The sequence below is a fragment of the Alligator mississippiensis genome, chromosome 2, assembly GCF_030867095.1.
Source record: "Alligator mississippiensis isolate rAllMis1 chromosome 2, rAllMis1, whole genome shotgun sequence".
In the NCBI taxonomy this organism is placed as follows: domain Eukaryota; kingdom Metazoa; phylum Chordata; order Crocodylia; family Alligatoridae; genus Alligator; species Alligator mississippiensis.
In genome coordinates this window covers 219,172,800-219,197,378 of record NC_081825.1, presented here as the reverse complement: position 1 = coordinate 219,197,378, position 24,579 = coordinate 219,172,800, and the positions used below count along the sequence as shown (strand labels likewise).

Below are 24,579 nucleotides of genomic sequence, written 5' to 3'. Positions count from 1 at the left end.
CGACCACCTGGGCGACAGTGATCATCGCCTGCTGGAATTCACCATCCAGCGCAAGGTGGCAAAAGCCTGCAGCAAGGCAGGCTTTTCCCAAATAATTTTTTCTCCATCTGCCTATGGTAACCCGTCAGGATTATATCCAGTCTAAGATTAAGTGACCCCAACAGGGTCATTACTGGTATTCCAGTCTAATAGATTTCATCATTAGATTTTATTTTATTTATTAGTTGTTTTTTTTTAGTTTTAGGCCAAATATGACTATTTTATCCCATTATTATAGGCAGTGTCATCTGTTCTGCCTACAGTTAAGGTCGACTAAAATGTACTTCTGTGACAATATACTCAGTACATGGCTCCAGATTACTTCAGTTGCATATTGGAGTGCTCAGTACTTCTGCAAATCTGCTCCCATACCTCGTGCTGTACGCCCAGAAAATGAGGAACATGGGTAGTAACAGCCAGTGAATGTTTGGTTGAAGTGACTCATGGGACAGCTCTGGCAAAGGCAGGGATATAATCTGATTAATCAAGGTAGCATTCAGTTTTCTTAAAACCCTGGCTCATTTAGCACTCATCTGCCAGCTTCTGCAATAAATAATACGTGTGGGTCTATAGGCAAATTTACTGCCCAACTCTGATTAAACTGCAAATTTCTATCTTATGTTCTGAATGAGGTGGGGGAGCTGTAGCCAAATGGTATGAAGCCATGACATTTAATCCTCCATATCCATAATGCTTGTGGGTATGGATACCATTTTAAGGTTACACAGGCAATCTTGAGTCTGCTATTCCCTAATGGTAAGTGCTCAATTTTACAACATTTACATAGTCATACTCCTTAGTGACTCCATACTTAAGTATATTTTGTATTGGAAGCAAACCACAAATGGTTCCAAATAACCTCAGTATAAATACAGGCAGCAAAATTGGTCTTTGATATCATAAAGGACATCAGTAATGGAACAAAACTATTTTTAGACTTGTCAAATTATTGCTAAAAGGAATAGAGGGCTTTGAAGAAAGGTGTAAACTATGAATATTCCAATTGCTGTTGAATCGTTTTGGATAACTAGACTTTACCGGCTTTGTTGCTATGCGAGTTCTGCATGTTTGAGAGCGGTGTTTAAGAAATTGACTTTATTAGAAAATTCTCCCCTTTGCAGAGAGAAATAATTCTCATTTCCTGGTTTAATATTGTTTTTCCAGCTACATCAGAAGGTGCTACAGGAGATCAGGAAAGAATTTTGGAGTACTATTAGTATGTAGCTAGCTTTTCTAGCTTGTACTGCAGAAATGGGGCCCTTATCTCATATTTTATAGTCTAACTAAATTGAAAGTCCTGTTGCCAATATGAGAAAATCTTATCAGCATCGTAATGTTTAACTCACATTTTGCAGCTCAGTATCTACTTTCTTCAAGTTATTTATATTACATTTTATTTGGAGGCATATGCCCAAAATTCTCTTATCAAATAAATTGAAACCTAAACCACGAGTCTTGCTTTACTAAAAATGTCAGGTGTGACGCATGGTGGCAGAGGAAATGTAAAGCAAGGGATTGATTGTAAGAAAACGTTTTGGAAATCATTTTTTCATTTGAACATACTGAAATACTTTAGAAATATATAGTATGAAAACAAAAAGGGGCATTCTTAATAGGCACAGCCAATGGGGAAAATAGCTTTTAACTAGAATTGGAGATGAATCCAACATCATGAGGGCTGCATTTGGTTTTTGGTGTAGGACAACCCACCTTGCTGTTCCCTCAGAGGCTGCATGATGATGATGATGATGATGAGGGATGGGAAAAAGAGCAATGAAAGGCTAGAGTTCATAAACTAAAAAAAAAAATCTGTGAAAAATCTTACAGATCATGCGCCATGATGTTTGTGTTACGGGTGGGATTGATGTCCTGTTGGAAAGCAGAATCCTCAGATATTTAATTTAACACTTATTTTCTGCCTTGCAGAGCGCCTCCTTGGCACTGAGCTGGTTACTATGAGCTTGCTACAAAGTGATAACAGCTGTGGAGCCAGAGAACTGGAGAGTGGTTGCTGTGCAGCCATGGCCAGCGCATGCAGCGCTGGAGCAAAAGAAGACAGTGCAAGTGTCAGCAGTGGGACTGGAAATGCACCAAATTCCTTCACGGAAGAGACCCAGGGATATGATGTAGAGTTCGATCCGCCCCTGGAAAGTAAATACGAGTGTCCTATCTGTTTGATGGCTCTTCGGGAAGCAGTGCAGACACCATGCGGACACCGCTTTTGCAAAGGCTGCATTGTCAAATCAATAAGGTAAAGGAGTGCTAATGGGAATTGAATCTACAAAGAAAGTACATTTACCAATTTGAGTACAGGTGCTTAGGGGCAACATAAACACAACACAACTTGTGAAGGCACATTACATGTTTGTGTTGATGCTACATAATGGATTATGACCTGTGAGAATGGTTTGAAAGATACAGGCAGTCCTCGGACTTAAGGCACAATTGGTTCCTGAAAACCATGTCTTAAGTCGAAACGTTGTAACTCAGAACATATGTTCTCATAAGAAACAACATTATAAATGGGGCACTGATTCCTGAACCAAGGCCCGATACCCTATTTTCACCAAAAATACCCCAGAATTTTGTACTTGATCAATTATAGATGAGTAACATAGCTACATTAATGTATTTATATTGTAAACAGCAATCATATTGATTTGGAAGGACTTCTTTGAGGTGACTTTGCTGGACTTTTTGAAGGGTTCTTGGCTGGAGTCTTCTCAGGAGTCTTGGCTGCAGGTGTTCCTGGAGTCTTGTCTGCTTTCTTAAAGAAAGTGTCCAAGCAAGTTTGGATAGATGTTCTCCAGGGAGATGAGTGACACAGCAAACTTGTATTGCATTGCATCGGATCAAGCATTGTAAAATTGAAACTAGCTTTGTAAAGTTGAAACAGTGTCAATTTATAAATGTTAGAAGTTGAGGACTGCCTTTACTGTATCATATGCAGAGCCAGGTATATTTAGGTTGCTCCCTAAAACCATCTTTGCTTATAAATGCCAAACTTCAGCTGTTCAGGCCAAGTACATGCCCCAAAATGAGCATATATCTTTTCTTTTTCCTTTGATAATTTTAGCAAAAATAGTAGCTTCTTTTTCAGAACAAAGTTAGTGGAAAATAAGTTGTCAATCCATAGGTTAAATACAAATCTTTGGATTCTCTTGTTGAGATGGTCTAGTGCCTTCCTGCTTAATACTCTAATATTTTCAAGGTGTTTGTCTCTGTGTTAAAGACAGCAAAGGTTTGAAATTTGGCTAAAAGATGGACAAACATAAAGGCCTCTGTAAGTCTCTCTCTGGATGTGCACTGCAGAGATTTGTTCATCAGTTAAATTCTCCAGAGATTCTATCTATGCTGATTGTGCTCCAGGCCAAGGCTATGCAGGCCATTCACTGCAGTGGTTCTGGGTACCTGGAGACTACTATTATGCTTGTTACAGGAACAGCAGGTTTCCAGTGCTCCCCCTAATGATGTCCAAGCAGCAGGGAGTAAGCAAGGAGGCTGGTCTGAGGAGAGTTACAGGGGATTACACTGATCCAGAGAGCTGGTAGAGGCTCTACCTGAAGAATCTGAGAGAGTGCAGAGGAACAGATGGGCTTGGCTAGGAAGAATGATGATCAGGTAAGGGAGGCAGGAGGTTATCCAACTACTAGACCACCATTCTTTTGGAACTTAGAATCAGCCTGTCAAACTTGTGATATCGCCCTGTAGCTCAGGAGCAAATTGTCCTCCTTTTATTTGTTAGAATCATAGAAAATTAGGGCTGTAAGGGACCTAAGGAGGTCATCTAGTCCAACTCTGTGCTCAAAGCAGGACCATCCCCAGCTTTGTCCAGCTGGGTCTTAAAAACCTCCAATGATAGAGGTTCCACAACCTCTCTGGGTAACCTGTTTCCGTGTTTTACTACCCATGTAGTAAGAACGCTTTTTTTCCTAATATCTAGCCTAAACTTTCCTTGCTACAGCTTGAGACCATTGCTCATTGTTCTGCCATTTGCCCCCACTAAGAATAATCCAGTTTACTGTTTCTTAACCCCGGGGGTTACAACCCAAAAGTGGGTTGCAAGAATATATGAAAGGGTCACAAACAAACTTTAACAATGGATCAACACACTTTTAAAAAATGGATTCTGCTTTAAAGGAGAAAACCAGAAACCATGGCTTTTCCCTTGCAGGCTGGCAGAACTGCAGTCTGCCAGGGGGTGCTTGGAGGCATGCCCCACACACCCACCCCCCAACCTCACACTCCTGGGAGGCCAGGGGTGGGAGGCAGCAGGTCGGGAGTGAGAGGCACTGGGTGGGAACTGATGATCAATGTTTACAAATGAGTCTCAGTACAAACAAGGTTTAGAACCGCTGATCTAGCTGCTTGTTCCCTTCAAATAGAATTCTGCCATTTGGGCTTTAATCCAAAGGTTCCAACCCTGCTGACCCAGGTGGGACTCAATATGGTGCCACGTGATGAAACCAATTTGTCTTAATCTACTTTACAAAAAAATCAGCCTTGGAAATGGCATTCATAAAAGTGATATGGGTCACAGAGCTGTTCATTTGAAAATAGAGAAACACCAGAACTGAGTTTGATGCAACCTTCCTTTATGTACAATATAATAGTTGTGAAAAAGTGTACACATGCCATTTTCCCACAGGAACCTGTTTCACTTGCAGCAAATGCTGGATAGTGCTTAGTTAATAATAAGCCTCTATCCTGTATTTTATGTCATCCTTATTGTTTAGTGTGTTGCCCACAAAATCTCTTATTTATTGCACATCATACAAACTCTTCTCTCAATACAAAATTTTATTCTCCATGGTTTTTCTATGGCTGCCGCTACTAATGTATAATGTACTACTACATTTATCTTCACGGTGCCCTTTTGAGTTGCATTAAATGAGGCAAGGGCCTGCAGAAATAAAAATATGAACATATAACATATAAGTGCTAGTATCAAATTAAGGTTGTACAGATAAAAAGAAAATACCAGAACTGAGGTTAAGTGCTTGACTTTCCAACCTTAACTTGCTGTCTTATGTAACTTCAAATATGTGCTTCTTCCTGTGTAATCTAAAATGGGAGGAATTATCTTAGTCTATAAAACCAGGCTTTAGCATTTGTATAGTAAGTCTGTGTAATATTAGTTGGATACATAGGAAACCAAGCCCCCTCGATATATTCCTACCAGACTTGCTTTATGTACTGACACCAGTACCTATCCTCTGCTCACACTAACTTTGGGATTTTTATGATGAAATTTATGCAAGAAGTCAAAACTGTCTCAAGAGAACAAAATTTATTGGATCTTCCAAGCTGATAGCCTGGATGTTTGGTTATATGGAGCTTTAGAAATATCTTGGTCATCTAGCCAGTTCAAAAGAAAACTCTTTTATAAAAAAACCCATCAATAGGATTCTTCATCTTTCCTTGTGCGATAATCTCCTAGTATGACCATATTTTAACTGCTGTTTGTAACAATCTGCCAGTTCATAGAGATTTCCTATGGCAGTGCTTAATGAGGAAGTAGGGGAGATGTGGTGTTCAAAACAACTACATTTTTCTGCCAGGTGGAGAAGGTTCTGTTTTAAATCCCAGAGCCTGGGAAACAGTTGCCTTTTCTTTTAACTGCAGTACAAATATTCTGATAAGTGTCACCTGTAAATGCTGTTAATAACTACAGGGGTAGGATTTGATTCACAGCTGTGGAACTTCCTACTTCTGTCCTCTTTCAGTCCAGTAGTCATTATTTCAGTGACTATAAATCGCTTAAAGATGTGAGAGACCATTGATCATCCCCAGGATTTTCCAAGGGCTATCAGTAACTCTTTATTTACTTCAATCACATAGCTGAGACAGGTTTCACATGGAGTGAGTATTAATGAAAGCAGAGAGTTTATAGTGCAAGTGTCCCACTCCTTCAGAGGAAAGTGCTGAATTCCTCGCTTATTTGTGATCCATAGGTTGGAGTACATGTGGTACCTACTATTCACGGTGATGTCAATAAGAACCTCACAAGGGGGAAATGACCATTGTGTAGTAACAAAATGTTCAGTAGACAGATGTTCAATACAATTGTCACAAGCAGTGCTTAGTGTGGAAATTCTACTCAGCTTGAAAACTTCTATATCTACCTTTCTTTTCTCTTCCTTCCTGATCTCTATTTATTCCCTCTGCTTGTATGCATTGAAGTTGACACCAAATTGTCATCATTGAGCTTTAAAATTGATATTCCAGCAAGATTTAATAAGGAGCAAGTGAGTTCATATCTCTGAGTCATTGTTTCAGTCTGTTGGTAAACTCAGGTAGACAATGCTCCATTGGCTAGAACTGGTTCGTGTTTGGAAAGCTTCCTGCATCCATGAGGTATCAAAAAATGTTAAAACTGAAATGTTAGGTTATGTCATATAGGCTACACAGATAACATGGATAGGATCACAGTTGGCTAAGTTACTTCTTAAAAAGCTTTAGCCTTGTTGTAAGTAAAGGTAATAGCAGATGAGGTGGTGATCAGCAGTTGCAAGTTAACTGACTTTCTTAGGTGTCTGCTAGTGTTAGTTTTCAGCTTAGAGTAATTGCATTTGCTTTGTGTTGGTTAGCAAATTTTAGAAGTGAATCCCTAAACACAAATCCAATAACTAAATAAAATAAGAACCTTCCTCTAATCTTCTCTGGCCATGACATACATCAGGCTTGTAGTACATGCCAAATGTAAGAAAAATCTTTTTGCTAGGTCAGCAGAAATGTTATGTAGGAGGGTCTGAGTTCTGGAGTCATGCCCTTTATTGACACACCCACAAAAACTTTCTGTCCCATCTCAGTTTTGGGAGACAAGAACATTTTGGTTAATTAAAGTTGCTGTAATTTAATCTAAAGAGAGGCTATTTCTAATAGAACCAGTAGAGTTGGTTGAAAAGTGAGAATATACTGATTACTCCAAATATGGAGGTAATGCTAATAATATTAAGCAACCTGTAGAGCTGGGCAGTAGAAAAAAGTGTCTGCAAACAATTCACTTAACAGCTGAAAGGAAAAATGTGTCAAGCTGTTTGCCAACATTGTATCAGATGTAATGACAGTTCTCAGAAAGTATAGTGTTAGCCTGCGGCCAGAGGTAATTTCCAAGCACTTTAAAATGCAGCATTATGATGCAGCTATTACACTTGCATGCTCCTAGAGGGGTACAAGTAAGCTACTGTATTTACTTGAATCCAGGATGAGGTTTTTCCCCCATTCACCACAGAGGAAAAAAACCTGTCATGGATTCAAGTACAGGTGGGAGCAAGAGAGCAGCTCCAGCTCTGGCCCCAACTCAGGATTGGAGTCAAAACTGCAACTGTTGCCTCTGTCCATGCCACCTGTCCACCAGCCTCTGCCCCATGCTGCCTTCCCACCCCGCTATGACTTGCACAGACTTGCTTGACTTGCTCAAACTTGCACACTTGCTCAAACTTTTGAGAAGCTTATCTTAAACCTATTCAGGAATCTGAATATTTAATGCACACGATGCCTTCAAACAGTCTGAGAAGGGAGTGAATGCTTTTTGCCAGATTTCTTAAACTTACTTAAATTTTTTAGAACACTTTTGGAGTAACTGTTTGAAGCAGTAGCTTTTTACAAACCAAATAGTCTAGTTCTCTTACTTTGCCTTCTTCCTTTATGCTTGTTGCATCCTTCCCAACCTACATACTCTGATGATCATTTAAGATGTAATGTACTTGATGACTTTGATTAAACAACAGCCTTGTTATTACACTTCTCAGACAAGCTGCCCAAAGTGCTGTAGCATTGTGGGTCAGTTTTCTTAGTGGTTAGGTGGTATTGTGGCTTTCCTTTCCACATCTGAATTTAGGTCACTAGTGAAGCTAGTTGAATATTCCAAGAATACTTCCTAATGGATTTTTGCTCATGTTATGTGTAGAGACCTACCGAATTTGGGGTAGCTGCCTCCCAGTTTCGTGGTCTGAGCACAGTGCCAGTTGGTATTTTTGCAGCAGAGTATGGCGGGCTCTCCCACGCCTTTTACTGGACCAGGAGCCCTGAATGTCCCAGCCCTCTGGGGAGGGGCAGGACTTTTGGTGCCCCTTGGCCAGAGGCATGCTCCTCCATGAAAATTCCCCCCACCCCCCAAGCTTCAGGACACCAGGGCTTCCTGCCATTTTCTGTTTATAGCTCTCCCCCTTCCTCCTTTGCTCCCGGCCCCCCCACACACTGGCCTTTTTTTGCAGTCCCTGTGCTTTTTCTCAGGGGGCCTACTGATTTCATGGTTTCTGCAAAAACGCAATTTCAGTAGGTCCCTAGGCATGTGCACCATCCGAGGTGATATAACTTATCTTGTTGGGCAGTCACTTCTCAGAAAATACACCAGACTTGAAAAACAAGAGGTTCAGACTAGTAGAGGAGTATGTAAACTGAATTATGCAGGAAACTTGTATAGTATCTTCCCACTGTGAGCTTTTTTTCTTTTTTTCCTTAACATCCATGTTACATTCTTGTAAATGCTTAGCATTTAGCTAGTACTTGATTAAACAGTCATGTCTGGCTAAAATAAGTGCATGTGTATTTATCCCCATTCTACAGTTGAGATAGACCCCACTCCTCTGATTAATTTAAAAGTTAAAGACGTACATAGTGCTGCCTAGCATTAACTAACAGTAGGTTAAGTGTTAGCACAGTATAGCTTTTTACATCTGGAAACAGGCTGCTCACTTCTGAAGACCCTTCCCCACAAGTTGCCCATAAACTTTATTATAAACAGAGCATAGGCAGTGCATGACATTGCTATACCTGGTCTAACTGCTTTTTGCATAGGAGGTCTATTCAGTATTACAAGACTGCTCACTGTGTTGAGGAAGGTGTAAGATCTGAAATAGTATACCACTGCTTTGTTTTTCCTGCTTGTTAAGGAGTGAGAGAGCCTTTTGGCAAGCCACCTCCTAAAAGCAAAACTCTCAAACGGAAGTTCATCTCTTTCAAGTCTCAACTCTGCCCTACTTCCCCTAACAATAGTTGAGCTGCTGATCAGTGATGTCCTTATTCAGCAAGGAACAAAACTTTCATCTCCTTTCCAACCCCCTAGGTCAGTAGTTCTCAACCTTTTTAGACTTGAGGCATCCCTTGTTAGATTTGAGGCACTCCTCAGAAGTGCCTGCTCATTGTTTTCACTCATTTTTGGCTACAGAAAAATAATACAACATTTCTTCTGTTGCAAACAACTTGGACCACAACAGATCAGAATGCTTTTAACACTATAGACTCCTATTTGAAGTCTCGGGATTTATCTTGTGAATTTTGTGTGCATGCCTGACATTACATGGCACCCTTGGGAGGATCTAAAGGTACCCCAAGGTTCTTCAGCACCCTTGGTAAGAACCACTGCAGTAGGTCTCTGCTAGCAAGAATGTGAGAACTAAGACAATGGTATGGCCTTTGATCTTTGAACCACACATTCTCCTTGTCTTTAACCCAGTCATGTGCGACTGCGTGTGTTGTTATAGTATCAGTATTTTTAGTAGTATTACAATTCAGAAGCTTTGATCACAATTGGCTATTTAACTATGTTACTTATACACATGTTTAGTTTATTCTCTGCTTACTCTTGGCTATTTAACTATATTACTTGTAGACATGTGCTTAATTTATTCTTTAAATATGACAATAGCTTCTCTCTGGCGTGTAAGAGGATTTTAAAATAAGTGCAAGAGAAGAATTATGAAATCTGCTATTCTTTCACTTTATACAAAAATACCCTTTGTCCCCCTCTTATGGTAGAGATGCAGGTCACAAATGTCCAGTAGACAATGAAATTCTACTTGAAAATCAACTTTTCCCCGACAACTTTGCCAAGAGAGAAATCCTCTCGCTAACAGTGAGATGTCCCAACAAAGGGTGCCGTTTGAAGATGGAGCTGAGACATATAGAGGTAGGAATCATTTTATAAATGCAAATAAAGTGGCTTCTATTTCTAAAAGTTTCTTAAAATCCCTAAATGACTTCAGTTAAGCAATTTTCATCTTACTGATTTGTTGTTCAGATCCATTGCTGATTTTTTTTTCAAGTCTGCTACTGTTCCTTTGGAAGTGGTTGACCTAAGTTAAGTGACCCAAGAGTGTTTGGCATAGTTTATAGGCAATATTTTTTGCATCACAAATAATACTAATCTCTTAAGCACCCTGGTTGCAATGTAGACTGTCTCTTGTAAGAGATGATTTTGATCAATTTTTATCATATATATGGCAGTTTTCTATCTACAGGGTGCATCTACGCGTGTAGTTAATATGATGCAATAAACTCCGGCACAGTTCACACTGGAGTCTGCTGCTCCTGGGTGCAGTATTTACATGTACACTCAGGACTGCAGCATGTTGAGTGAGTTCGGAATAGCCCAGTTGGCAGAGAGGAGTCACTCGCCTGCCAATCCAGGACTTGCTCCAATCCAACTTAACAAGCTACGGAGGGGCTGCTTGGGGCCAGTGAAGCACCCTTGTGCCCCAGCCAACCCCATCAACATCTACACATGCATTGCAGTGCACTAAACAATGCTGCCGTAAGATTGTTCTTGTGTTGACAGATACTAACCTATGGCACTGTTGATTAGTTTACTGTTCCCTAACAGGGATTCACTGTAGATGCTGAGACTACTGTGGAGCTAATTAATCAGCTGCTCAGTAAATGTCTTGTATAGATGCACCCTCAGCATCCAAAATATCTGCTAGCAGCAGTTTACAACAGCTAGAATAATGGATGATTTTTTAAAATAATTCTTGAAGTTTGATAAACAGTGGCTTAAGTAGTAATTATTTTATTGATCATATAAGTACAGTATTGAAACACTGTCTAGTCTTTTCAAACCCTAACTCTATTACAGTTGCTGGTGCCCCCCTCCCCCTCCCCCCCCACTGGCTGTCATTAAAGTCAGTGGTGCCCTGCTCAGGTGTATAAGTGTCTGTGTAGACCAATCACTGTGGGCTGGCTGGGCAACAAAGAAAGGCCTAAAAGTGCTTTTCTGTTATTTTCAAGGCTAATGAGAATGTGGTACCTGAATTTTTCGTTTTGCTTTTAATACTATGTCCTCTTATTGCTGTTATACAGGAGCATCAGTTACAGTGCAACTTTTCATGTGTGGAATGCCCACAGTGCCTGGGCTTCTTCCAGAAGAATCAGATGAAAGAGCACATGACACAGGAATGTCCACGGCGACAAGTCTGCTGTCCCAACTGTGCCACATCTATGGCTTATGAAGATAAAGAGGTGAGGACGGAATCAGTAAAGGCTGTTTTTTAGTTTGCTTCAGAAAGAAAGCAATTTCTTCTGCTCTGCTCACCATACCAAAGTTGTGAGCTCCTGATTGTCTTTGGGCATTTGTACACGTCATGTTTTTTGCAGTGCAATGGCGTGACTTTGCACAAACAGGTTTTCCAGTCACTTTAAAAGTATTTCTGGTGCATTAAACTGAAACTCCTTGGACATCGTTTAGTTTGGTTTGCTGCGAATCAAAGCGTTGTGTCTATGGATTTTTTTGTGTGCAAACACAAAGGCACTGAAAGACATGTAATGAGCCTCTTTGTCCAGCAGGTGGCACTGTGGCTTTTTAGTAGTTCACCACTTTGAATTACTGCCACTTTTTTTTTTTCCCTTGTGCTGTGTGTCAGCTCCCTGCTCCCACAGCTTCGTGGCAGGGCACAGGGTGAGGGGCCCCAGGCCAGGGAGGCAGCACAGGACTATCCTACTCTCCTGCAGTGCCAGCCAGGAACCGGGCTTAATTTGTTTGAAAATCTAGTGTGTGCAAACACTGATACGATGCTGCAAAATAAACAAGTTTAAATTTTATAAACCTATTTAAATTAATATGGATTAAACCCCATAATGAGTACAGGCGTTCTTCAAGAGCAGGTTAAAGAGTAGCCTTCTTTTGAAAAGGGTCATACTTGTCTCACCATTCTTGGGGACTTTACAGTGCATAGATAGGTAAAAGTGTTTGCCTAAAAAGAAACCATTAACTTAAAAAAAAAAAATTATTATTTTTTTTGCTTTACTAGGAGTTGCAACAATGTCACTATCCTACAGCAACCTTTTTAAAAAGACCTGAAATAACCAAAGGGCAAAAATCCTGATAGATATGGACTCACTCTGTCTGCTCAAAATAAGCATGGTGCTGAGGGAGCTGTTCACCCATCTATAGATTTCTTCTTAGAGTAAGAGACTAGAAATAGTTCTGTGTTATGTTCCTAGCTCTAAATCTAATGTTGGTGATCTTAGACACATTACTTTACCATTTTGGGGATCCAATTTCCTTACTTGTAAATGGGCCTGGCATATTAGCCTTTTTGAAAAAACAGATTTGAATGGAAGTTGCTATGTAAATGAATGTTATCACTTTTGTGGTGTTTGTTGAGCAATAAACTTTTTTTTACTAATTTAAAAACTAATTCTGATACAAGAACGGAATAAACACCTGAAAGTGTGGATACTTGTATGTTCAGGGAGAAGAAAATGAGGAAGGAAATCTGTTCAGTACCTTCCTATTTCCTGATTTAAAACTAGCTTGAGACTTAAAAAACAATCAAGAATTGGTCATCTAGAGTACAGTTAGTCAGCAATAAAAGATTCTTTTTAACTTTCTTTAACTAATTGGTTCTTATCTTCTTTCTCACCTCTTCAACAACTGAAGCACCACGAACAGCACTGTCCACTGGCAAATGTGTTTTGTGAATATTGTAATACTATGCTTATTAGACAACAGGTAAGAAGCTATCTTTCTCCATATGTCCATATTGGCTCGGGAAGCAGTCCAAATGTGAAATACCTTAATCTCAAATAGAGGTAATGGCAAGAAACAGCCTATTAATTGGAAATGATTTAAGATTTTTACTTTCCCATTTAAATTTCTGACGTATTATAGGTCAGATTGTTTGTGCACGTATGTGTAACACCACTTTTGTTTGAAATTCAAGGAAAATGTAAATGTTGTGTTTTGGCAGCAAATTATGCTATTCAGAAATCCTTCCTCCTGGCAAGGCTAGTGAGTGTATTAACATTCAGGCCTCTCAGTAATGACAACAGAGTGGAGTTAAACAGGAATCCAAGTAGATCTTCATTTATCTACTGTTTATGATTGAACATGGAAGGACCAGTTTCTTCAAGGCAATAATAAGTCCTGCTGTCGTGTGCATATTTGGCATTTGTACACATGCACGCACCGCAGTGGCGAGTGCTTTGAAAAAGAACCTGGTGCTGTGGTGCCCGCAGTTATGCAAGTAGCCACGTGCGTGTCACCACTGAGAAAATGGTGGCAGTGCGCTTTTGAACTAAAATATATCAGAGGCACTTTCATTCAAAAGCACACCGTCCCCACTTTCTGCACACTGACGTGCATTTCACCTTTTATACAACTGTACGCACCACAGCACAGTGCACATCAGCTTGTGTGTGGAACAGACTCGATTAATCCCTGCACAAAAATATATGTTTATAAATGCTCGTTGTGTAGAAAATGTTCGTTGATGTCACTGTCATTGAAAATCTTCTGTCAGACCTTCTTGGTCAGCAGTTCATGCAAACAGTGACCAAGATGCAAGCTGGTGTATGATGATGATTACCCTGTACTGTTGAAATCTCTTAAATTATAGCCACCTATTTAGGTTTTGATTCATGTTATCATTTCCAAGAGTGATCCACCAGTTGTCAGAAAGCTATGAGAGGGGCAAATACGATCCTGGGCATAACCTGGAAGAATTTGGCTTGCTTAGCCTTTTAGAACAGAGATTGAGAGAGGAGATGTTTGTTCTCTGTAAATGCATCAGGGATGAATACAAGAGAGGAAGAGTAAGTATTTAAGCTAAGGAACAATGCTGGCATAAAAACATGTCTGTTAACTGACTGGGAATAAATTTAGGTTTGGAGTTATGAGGAATGAGATTTTGGAACAGTCTTTCCATAAAAGGACTGGAGCAAAAAAAACTAGCTAATATGAAGGTGGAACTTTATCAGTTTATGAAAAGGCTTATAAAGTTATGATGATCTAGCCTGAAACTGGATTCATTGACCCAGGAGATGCCTCCTCGTCACACGTCCCTAAGTCAATACTTAGCCAACATGTGGGTACTTCCACATGTCAGCTAAGGTAATCATATCTTTTCTGATATTAGAAAACTTTCATTTGAAGAAAATATAAGAATTTTAATGTAAGGTATTTAACCTCAACTCTGACTTTGTTTTTAGATGCCTAATCATTATGATAATGACTGTCCTACAGCCCCAGTTCCGTGTACTTACAGTGCCTTTGGATGTCCTGAAAAGGTAGGTCTGTTCTTGTTCCACAGATGCAAGGAGCACCACAGTTACCATCTTACCTGATGCTAGGTACAGTTGATCTTGGCTTGATTTTGAGTGACATTGTGGAAAGGACCAAGTGGTGGCCTGACTTTGCTCCTGTAGAAATCAGTAAGGGTAGGGTAAGAACATTGACAGAAGGTTTTTGAGTGCTAAATTTTGGTGAACGATTTTTTTCTCACCTATGTTGATTCACAAGTATATTTTGTACTTAAATGCCAATAGTGTTCTGTAGCCTTGTCCCCTATTCTTTTAAACAAGGGCTGTACAGTTAGGTGTATCCGAATACAATGGCTCCTGAAATTTAGGGAAAAGAGAAATTTAATGATGTGACTTGCATCTCCATGATTCCCAAATTATTTTATTTCATTTTTGTGAAAATACTAATTTGCTGAAATATTCCCATGTTCTGTGGTTGCCTTGCCTCCTTTTAATCATGTAATTTTTCTCTTCATCTTGCTGCTCCCTAGTTTTTTTGAGCATCTTCCTATTTGGGTTTCCCATTACAGCAGTGCCATGTAGGGACTGTAGTGCTGCAGTATAAGAAAATATTAAACCTATTTGTCTGAAGGAGAAGGACTCACCAGCACACTTACAGGCTGGGGAGGACCTTCTCAGCAGCACAGCAGCGGAAAGGGATCTCTGAGTCGTTGTTGATACCAAGATGAACATGAGTCGTCAATGTGACAAAGCAATCAGTAAAGCTAACCACACTTTATCATGCATTAGCAGGTGCATGACAAACAGGTCCAGGGAGGTGATCCTTCCCCTCTATGCAGCATTGTTCAGGCCACAGTTGGAGTACTGCGTCCAGTTTTGGGCGCCACACTTCAAGAGGGATGTGGACAACCTCAACGGTTCAGAGGTTATATGGTTAGGGGCCTGCAGGCAAAGCCCTACGAGGAGAGATTGAGGACCCTAGATCTCTTCAGCCTCCACAAGAGAAGGCTGAGAGGTGATCTTGTGGCCACCTACAAATTCATCGGGGGGGGCAGCAAGGAATAGGAGATGCTCTGTTTACCAAGGTTCCCCTTGGAGTAACTAGGAACAATGGCCACAAACTGACGGAAAGCAGATTTAGGTTAGACATCAGGAAGAACTTCTTTATGGTAAGGGTTGCCAGGATCTGGACTGGAATAAGCTTCCAAGGGAGGTGGTGCTCTCCCCTACCTTGGGGGTCTTTAAGAGGAGGCTAGACATGCACCTGGCTGGGGTCATCTAACCCCAGCGTTCTTTCCTGCCCAGGGTGCAGGGGGCCAAACTCAATGATCTACTGAGATCCCTTGCGCCCCAAACATCTTATGAATTCTGCAGCTTGTCTTCAATTTCATCGTATCTGATAGTACTGACCACATTCCTAATATGTACAGCCTTTTTTTTTTTTAGCCACATATTTGCGACTCATTTGCATGAAATGTTGCTAATTCTTGTTATGTTCATAACGTCACATCTCTTTAAACTCTAGATGCAGAGAAATGAATTGGCACGCCACATGCAGGAATTTACTCAGGTTCACATGAGAATGATGGCTCAGACTCTCCGAAGTATCAGTATGACTGCCACAGTTCCTGTATCCTTCTCCAATGGCCCATCCTTTGAGCCAGCCCTTTTCTCCCACCCTTCATCTTCTCCATATGAGTGCAACCCGGAAGTAGAGAATTTCAAGGAGACCATTCAGCAGTTGGAAGGTCGCTTGGTAAGACAAGATCACCAAATCAGAGAGCTGATTGCTAAAATGGAAACTCAGAGTATTAACATGGTTGAGCTCAAACGTACTATCCGAAACCTAGAGGGGAAAGTTGCTGAAATGGAGGCACAGCAATGTAATGGCATTTATATCTGGAAGATTGAGAATTTCTCTTCACTTCTGAAAGCCCAAGAAGAAGAAAGGCCTGTTGTGACACACAGCCCTGGCTTCTACACTGGAAAACCTGGCTACAAACTGTGTTTGCGTCTGCATATCCAGCTACCAAATGCTCAGCGTTGTGCTAACTTTATATCCCTTTTTGTCCATACTATGCAAGGGGAATACGACAGCTATCTGCCTTGGCCATTCCAGGGCACCATACGGCTTTCTATTCTGGATCAATCAGAAGGACCTGAAAGGCTGAATCATGAAGAAGTAATGGAAGCCAAACCTGAGCTGCTAGCCTTCCAGAGACCAACAATCCACCGCAACCCAAAGGGTTTTGGTTACGTGACTTTCATGCACCTGCAAGCTCTGAAACAAAGAACCTTTGTAAAAGATGATACTCTACTTGTGCGCTGTGAAGTTGTAACACGATTAGATTTTAACAGTCTCCGGAGGGAGGGATTTCAGCCTCGTAGTACTGATGGTGTGGTGTAGTCTGTACCTTAACCAAAAGAGTTCTGTTTCCCTTCCACAACAGACTATAGCAGGCTTGTCCAACATACGGTCCGCAGGCTACCATGTAGCCCGCCAGGCCATTTTATCTGGCCCAAGGGAGGCAGCAGCGGCCCGCGGTGCCGCAACGAGGCAGGCAGCAGCGGCCTGCAGCGAGGCAGGCAGCGGTGGTCCGCGGCAAGGCAGACAGGGGAGGGGAGCTGCTTACCCCCGCAGGGCCCAGGGGAGCAGTTCCGCGTGGGAGGCCAAGCAGCGGCCGTTGACACTGCTGGCTCGCGCTTGCCTCCCCATATGCCTGCTTCAAGCCAGCCCCACTGCCCTGCCCTGCCTCACAGCAAGGCGGCGCCTCCTCCCCCGGTCAGTCTCCCCCTTGGAGCTGCAGCCCTCTGAGCCCGGCCGCCCACGCACGAGGCCCTGAGGGGGCTGCTTCTCACATGCTGCTGGGCACAGAAGGAGCCCAGCCGGGTCTGCACGGGCCAGCAGAAGCGCTGGCGGAGCCGTGTGCCACTCGGGATGGGACGAGCCTGCACCGGTCAGTCCCCAGCAGCACACAGCTCCGCTGCCGCTTCTGCTGGCTGGTGCAGACCTGGCCGGCCTCCTCCCGTCCCCAGCAGCACGTAGGAAGCCTGCTTCAGCTGCATGCTGCTTTTCCTGGCCAGTGCCGACCCGGTTCTGCCCAGGCGGGTCCTGCAGCACCATGTCAACCTGGGCATGGCACTGGCAGGCCAAGCGGGCCCCAAGTTAACCCCGGCCTGGCCCTGCGGCTTCTCCAGCACCAGGTCAACCCAGTTGTAGCCAAGCGGCTCCTGCAGCACCATGTTAACCTGGGCATGCATGCCATGTCAACTAGCACCATGTCAACCTCTGCAACTTCATTGGTGTCAAAGGTCACATGACATCACTTCCTGATATACCACTTCCTGTGATGTCTTTGAATATGGCTCGCCAGCCCACTGGGTGATAAAAAGTTCATGATCCAGCCCCACATTCAAAAAGGTTGGACACCCCTGGTCTATAGGGACAAAACATATGGTCAAAGAGATTTTCCAGTAATGTAAAAAAACGTCATGAGAAGACTTTATGACTGAAACAGTGTCTCTCTACAGGACAGCATGGTTGTTTTTTTGCCCAATAGAACCTGTTTGACTTTCATATTAGATTCCATTCCCACTACCCTCTTGATATGTCATGTCTAACTACTTGCAATTGTTCTTTATTAACCTATTAAGCTAACTGAATGGAGCAAGGATACATTTTCAAACTTAAAACTTCTGCAGAGGAATTTCATTAAATGCTTTTTGCCATGAGGAAAATGGGTCTGCTGACTGGTGGTGGTGATGGTAGAAATACTTGCTCCTAGACGCCTAGGTGATACATGTTACATATACAGCCTGTAGAGAGCATCCTAAACTATTAAAGCAAGCCCTGTTTTGCTACAGACCTTAAGAGAGATTTTACCATGGAGTTCAAACAGTTTCTGAATTGACATAAAATCCAAATGGCAAGAATAAAGGAAGGAAAGGCTAAAACTTCAGCTTATAGCTTAGCAAGGGAATTGACCATGCTCTTCTTGGAATCTGAGGTGAGGTTAGTATTTGGCCCGCACAGCATCTAGGTAAGACAAGAGAGATCTGCCTTCTCCATTCCTGGAAAATACCAGTTAACGTTTGGTATAGATGCTTGGATGTCTGAGAAATTATGCTATTCAGAAATCCTTCCTCCTGCCAAGGCTAGTGAGTGTTTTAATATTCAAACCTGGCGATAATGACAACAGAGTGGAGTTAAATAGGAATCCAAGTACAACATCTTATGCAGTACTGCCCTAGAGAAGAATAAGAGATTTTTGTTTCTGCTGGATGTTCTGAGCTCACTGAAGCCAAGACTTCCAGACTTCTCTATCAGTTTCTTAGCCTTTTGTTAATTAGTTAATTTTGTCAGTCTTTTGTAAACACGTGGCTGACATTCTTGTTCCAAGCTACATTAAAGTGCTGATGGACAGGTTGGCTCATTATGACTATAGGCCATTTTTTCTGTGGTGTTAGGAGCTCATCCTAATGCCAAATATGTTTTTTGTGTTTTGACTACACGAGTGTATGAAGAGGAGGGAGCTATATTCTGAGTGGTTTAAAAAGTTTTTCCCTTGATCACACATGACATGCACCCAATTTAAACCAAAGATCTAAAATCATTCCTATGCAGGTGGCACAAAGTGCCTTAGTGAACATGTAATGAATGGCTGGTTCATTCACTAGTTCTCAGTAGATAGTTGCCCATTCAACAAGTAACAGTTGCATTTGACTCTGATTAGACAGTGTTCCTGGACATAGCCAAGTCCTACTTGCTTCCCAAAAAAGAGGAGGTTTGTAGTCTCCTAATACTACTGTGCGGGGAAGCTTACTTGTTCACAGAATAAACTACCAAATTCTGGCATCCATAGTAAAACATTTCATAAACACTACATTCATTAAAAGTCCCGAGAAAAACCCATTATCTAGGTTCAGTACTGATTTTTCTGAATGCTGTATGAATTATTTATCTTAAGCAGTCAAAGTCTTTAAGTTCTCTGGTGCTAATGGAGTTTAACATTTTACAGAAACTTACCAGTTTCATAGTCTTAGACTTGTTATCCGTACATGCTTCTATAGGTTTAAGAAAAAAAACAAAAATTTTTTTCTTTTTCTTCTGAAGACTGTGTAAACAGTTGGACAATATGAGGCAAAAGACAGACTTAAACTGTACTTAAACCCATATCTCCAATCAGCTCAGGATATACTTTTCCAAGTGCAGTCTGACCGAGTCACTAATTATGCAGATCCTGGTAAGGGTAACTTAAATACTGGGTGTTTTCTAAGCAACACCCCCCCTCCCCCCCCCCCCCCCAAAAAAAAAAAGCCCACACTGGAAAGGAAAGTCAGTTAATGTACAATAACCCCAGTAGGGTAAGACGTGCTATATTATCACAACTTATGTTTTGCCTGTTTCTCTAAGATCATAATTGTGAAATGCCATGGCAGAGCATTGAGTTCATGGTGTCTCAATGAAATAAAACATGGTAGTAATTGGAACCTACCAGTGGTAGAGGAACACTGGTGTAGCCACTCGGTGGCTGTACTCTTCAAACATAGACACTCTTGACAATTGGAGTACTGGTGAGTATTGTACACAGTCAACTTGTTTGAGTCTGTATTGAAGGGAGTGTGCTATTTAACTGTATTTGTTTGTTATTTATGTAGGGGTCTTTTGTATTTAAATGGATGACCTCCCCTCTGAATTCCTGTTAAGAAGTTTGGCTGGGTAGGGTGAATGGGGCCAAACTAGATAGTATGTAAAGCAGCTGGTGATGTAAAGCAGCTGCATTATCACTTGCACAGTATTTTAAGACATATTCGTTTTCTCCCCTTAGAACTGTCCTCCGTGTCCTAGTACAGATTTCTCTCCCTTTTCCCAACTATCATTTATAGAGTCATACATTTTTGGAGATGAGGAGAGAGGGAAATTTTGAACAGATTTTTGGTACCTTGTCCTTCCATTTTCCCCTTTGTTTGATAACCTTAGCTGTGATTTAAAGTATCAATGCCTGTGCCTCTTATTATAGCAGTCTTTATGGAGTTTGTTTAACACATCTACCAGTTTATAATCCAAGGTCTGTAAAGTCTCCTTACACTATCCTTTTAAATCTGGTGAGAGAGTCTTACAAAAGTTCTTGTATTTACAAGTATAATAAGCTGATTTTTAAAATATTCTACTTTTTGACCTAAGAAATATACATCTTGGTGATAGTTCTCTTAAATATGTAAGATTTTATTATTTAAATTGGAATAGTATTGTAAATGACAAAGCCTAATAGAAGTAGGAAATATGGTGCGTGTGACACATTATACTCTGCCCGTGGATCATTAACACTGCTGATATTGTACTTTCTGCGTATTTAAAGTTTCTAATGTAGAGTTTAAACTCAGTACAGGACTGATGCAACCACAAAGAAAGCTTACATGGGAGACATTCAGAGCTGATACCCTTAAACAAGTCAGATTACTTCTTTTAATCATCTTTAGTTGCTAATACAGAATTAACTCATCCGATTGACTTTTACAAATGCTCTAGCTGCAGTTCTAGAATTGTTTTTGCATGTCACGCATGATAATGTAAGTTCAGTTTGTGGATCGAAATTAATACAATTTAAGTGCTAAACTACTCAGTTGCCATCTCAGATATATCTTGATTGTGAAATGTCATTTATTTAACTGTTTTGAGATTGTTATTGTTGAAGAAGTGAGAACTCTGTGCTGAGGTGTATAGTGTTTGTGCAGCCGTGCTACCCTACCAGAATCTAACTTTTCTTTTGAGAAATCATTTATGCTGTGATGAATAGAATCAAACATGAGAGATTGAGGACCAGAAGCAGAAGAGCTTGTGCACCACAACTGCCGCAAACTTATAAAAAATTCTGGAATAAAGCTCATCTAAATCAAATGCGAAGCAACGTGTTGACTGCCCTAGTTTGCAGCTTCACTCTTTGTGACACAAAGTCAATGTAGGCTTTGTGACACAACGTTCTCTATTTATGATCATCTTGGCATATTACAGTATTGTAAATATATCAGATCTTATGATTTTAGAAGCAGGTTTTAATTTCCTTTTCCTTTAAATGTCTGTTGTCTCTCTAAAGACCTGAAGTATATTTATAAATTCAAACAGCCATAATGTGTGTTACACATGCGTGCTTGCCATGTTGCTGCTGTCTGCATTTTCCAGTATAATGTATTGCAAATGCAGCTTTCTTTTTGCCTCTCAAGGTGTCGCCCTGCAGGGTGGGAAGCAGGGGCAGTTACCAGTGCTATATATGTATGTGTATATATGGTCATAACTGTAAGATGGAAAGACTCCTTCCATTGGCTGCCTATAAACCCAATGGTCCTGTTTCCTGAGGGATTTAAATTTGGTATTAAATAAGATGAGGGTAGCCTTTTGGTTTTGATTATATTACATACTGTTTATGATAAAATATACTGATACTCTGGTGCAGAATAATAGTTGGTGTTATGATCTGTCATGTTTGAATGCAAATCATTATGTATGTGCTCCTGGTTTCCTAGAAGTGTTGATAGATTGATGTTTAATATATTTTATAACTAATGCACAGCCATATTTCTGACCAATATTTTTAAATAAACTAAACTTTTGCAGTAAAAGTTGCATTTATATTCATACCTAAGACTACCTAGAGGAATTACTAGTTAAAGGATCTAGAATGAATTAGCATAGTAGTCTCCAAACTTGCCGATTGCAAAGCTCTTAATAAGCCTTGGAGGGCTGGCTCACTCGTATGGTGCATGATCTTCTTGATTACAACTATCAAAATCAAAAGAAGCTGAAAAATAAATTTAAATAACCCATGTCAGTAGTTACCATAAACTGGTGGACTGAATTTGTCATCTGTGAGAGAAGAGGTGGTGTGCATGATTGTGAATGGAAGGCAAGGTAGCCATGGGAAAAACAGACATTAGGAAGTGGTCCTTTTTGGGGCTAAATCTGCAATTTAGCACCACCTCCTCTGCATGCTTATTTATATTCACAGTCTTACTCCAGTGCCTTTACCCACATCTCAGACCCTTGAGCTCAGAGATCTTGGCGGGGGGAAGGGGAGATCCTAGCAATGCCTATGCAGCATACATGTGACATGTATCAAAGTTGTAAAGGACAATACATTATGCTCTTGAGTTCTTCTTAACTGTCTCTGTCTATACTGTCGTGTTCTTTCTAGTCTCACAAGGATGCATTTGCCTTACAGACCTTTTTGAAGCCTTTTGTCCTAGGGGTTTGTTTTTTTGCTGGAGGAAGCAATCTAACCTCTCTGTACTCAAAGCCATTTAGTGTTGTACAGTGAGGGGGGTTATGTTGAACATCTTTGGGACTCCTTATTCATCTGAAATTCAGACACTTGTCATAAAAACCTTTTGTAAGGGTAAAGAGGGGTGGGAGGGGGAATTGTGGTATGTGGGGGGGAAACCACTTTCTGGACAGCTCTAACCTAAAACTTGAATGCTTGAATCATGCTTGAAACCTTGAATCAGTTTGCTCTTGCTAACCCATAAACCAATGTTTCTGAGCTGTTTTTATGTGCAGTACAGCCAGAGAGGCTGGAGTTGATGCTCACCTACTGGTCCTGTGTTGCCAAAGTGAAGTCTTAATTGCTGCCCCAGAGCTTGCTGGTCACTGCCATGACTGGATTTAGCTCCTCAATTTACATTTTCATTGACTGGCTTTCTTGCATGCACACCAGCCTCTGGCTTCTTTACTATTTGTTCCTTCCAGGAAGAGCACACACCAGTTGCAGATGCTTTCTCAGCCTGTCAAAGGGTTTTTAAACCTGAAAGCTTGCTAAGAAGAATTTTTCCAACTATTTGAGTTGGTTTAATAAAAAATACCAGATTTACCCAAAGGACCTTGTCTGCCTATGTCCTTAGACTAATATGGCTACAGCCTATACCCCTGGATCACATTAAAGAGTTTGTGATATGGGCCTCAGTTCTTGTGCAATGGTTTGCTTTCCTATGAAACTGTTATAAGTAATAGTGTCTGTCTTTCAGCCAATTGCCAAAATGTTCATATATTACAAACTGATAGTACAGTTAGTTGCTAAACCCCAAATTAGTCCTGGGCAACTTTTTAAGCAGTGCACTATTTAAGAAGAGAGGACTGTTATCTGACTGAAAAAGCAGGAGCAACTTTAGATAATTTGATGATAAAGACCAAGGTGTTTAACCAAGCACTGATGTTAAAATGCACAGCCCTCTTGCTGCTCTATTAAAGTTCTGTGCATATAGTTGGTATTATAGGACAACCAATCATAGTTTGTTGGTTTGTTGTCTGTTTGTTTTTGTTTGTTGTCCTGCAGAGTTTAAAATCTAGAAAGAGCATCACCAATTTCTTTAGTGATCTAAATTGTTTGATCCTTGAGAAATGCAGCTTCAATGTATCTGTTTCTGCAAAGCTTGGAACTTGTTTCAGGAAAAGTAATGAGTTGCAGCAGAATATTCCCTACTGCATGTGAATAACTGCATTTTTAATGATAATCTTAAGTGTTTGTAGGCCTTTAGATTTCTTTGAAAGTTGAAGGGTTCCTCTGAAGGCTTTTGGGAGCTTTTGCATTGGAATCTCTCAGTTGTAACAGTCAGGCATATACATGGTCTGGGGTGACACCTAGATGATGCATGTGTACTCCCTACAAAAAGGGAGTCCGCGATCCCCACTGGCTACCGCCAATGCTGCAGGTGGTCGCCGACCCTCGGTCAGCGTTCGCCACCCTCTCTCCCCACCGCTGACAGTGCTGCCAGCTTCTGCGGGAGTTTCCCTGCTTACCACTGCTGTGGTCCTGCCACCATGCTCCCCCAGCCACCAGGGGCATGCGTCGTTCATGTACGTGTTATTACAAGTTGTCAGTCAGTTGAGGTTTTCCTCTGGAAAAAAGTACTCAGCTTCTATATTTGAAGTGCACATGCACATACATAAAAGAAGCTAAAGGTCCACATCCTGTTTCATCTTTCTATGCTTAAATGCTACTTATCCAGTCCTATGTATATAGACTTCTGGAGTACTTGCAATAGATCTTACTAACTTTCTACATGTATACCTACTCTTACCCTTCTGAGCATGTACCACTTATGCTTTGTGGAAGAATAGGAGTAAAGGATCTTTTTAGCCTAGGGATTAGGGCATCTGCAGAGGGAGTGGGATACCCAGGTTATAGGTCCACCTTGCCCAAAAAGGGGTTGGAACCTGCATCTCATTTTCCTGCTGTTAGAGCTCTTCCCAGGCCAGGGGATACAATGCTGCCCAGAGAGTTCTCCAGA

The 24,579-nt window shown here is 41.1% G+C and overlaps 1 protein-coding gene across 3 annotated transcripts in view; it reads left to right on the top strand.

Annotated features, from left to right (window-relative positions):
* Positions 1–21,918, top strand: part of TRAF6 (TNF receptor associated factor 6) — a 36,117-nt gene extending 14,199 nt beyond the window's left edge. For 2 of the 3 annotated variants that reach the window (XM_019477220.2, XM_006269612.4), the window contains 6 exons: positions 1,966–2,290; positions 9,802–9,952; positions 11,122–11,280; positions 12,701–12,772; positions 14,251–14,328; positions 15,827–21,918. In XM_019477220.2, the coding sequence (XP_019332765.1) occupies positions 1,995–2,290; positions 9,802–9,952; positions 11,122–11,280; positions 12,701–12,772; positions 14,251–14,328; positions 15,827–16,708 (1,638 nt within the window). In that variant the 5' untranslated portion in view covers positions 1,966–1,994 and the 3' untranslated portion in view covers positions 16,709–21,918. Of the gene's footprint in view, positions 1–1,965; positions 2,291–3,478; positions 3,661–9,801; positions 9,953–11,121; positions 11,281–12,700; positions 12,773–14,250; positions 14,329–15,826 lie in introns of those variants that run through there. The other variant, XM_019477221.2, reaches the window with a different exon arrangement.
* The last annotated feature ends 2,661 nt before the right edge of the window (positions 21,919–24,579 follow it).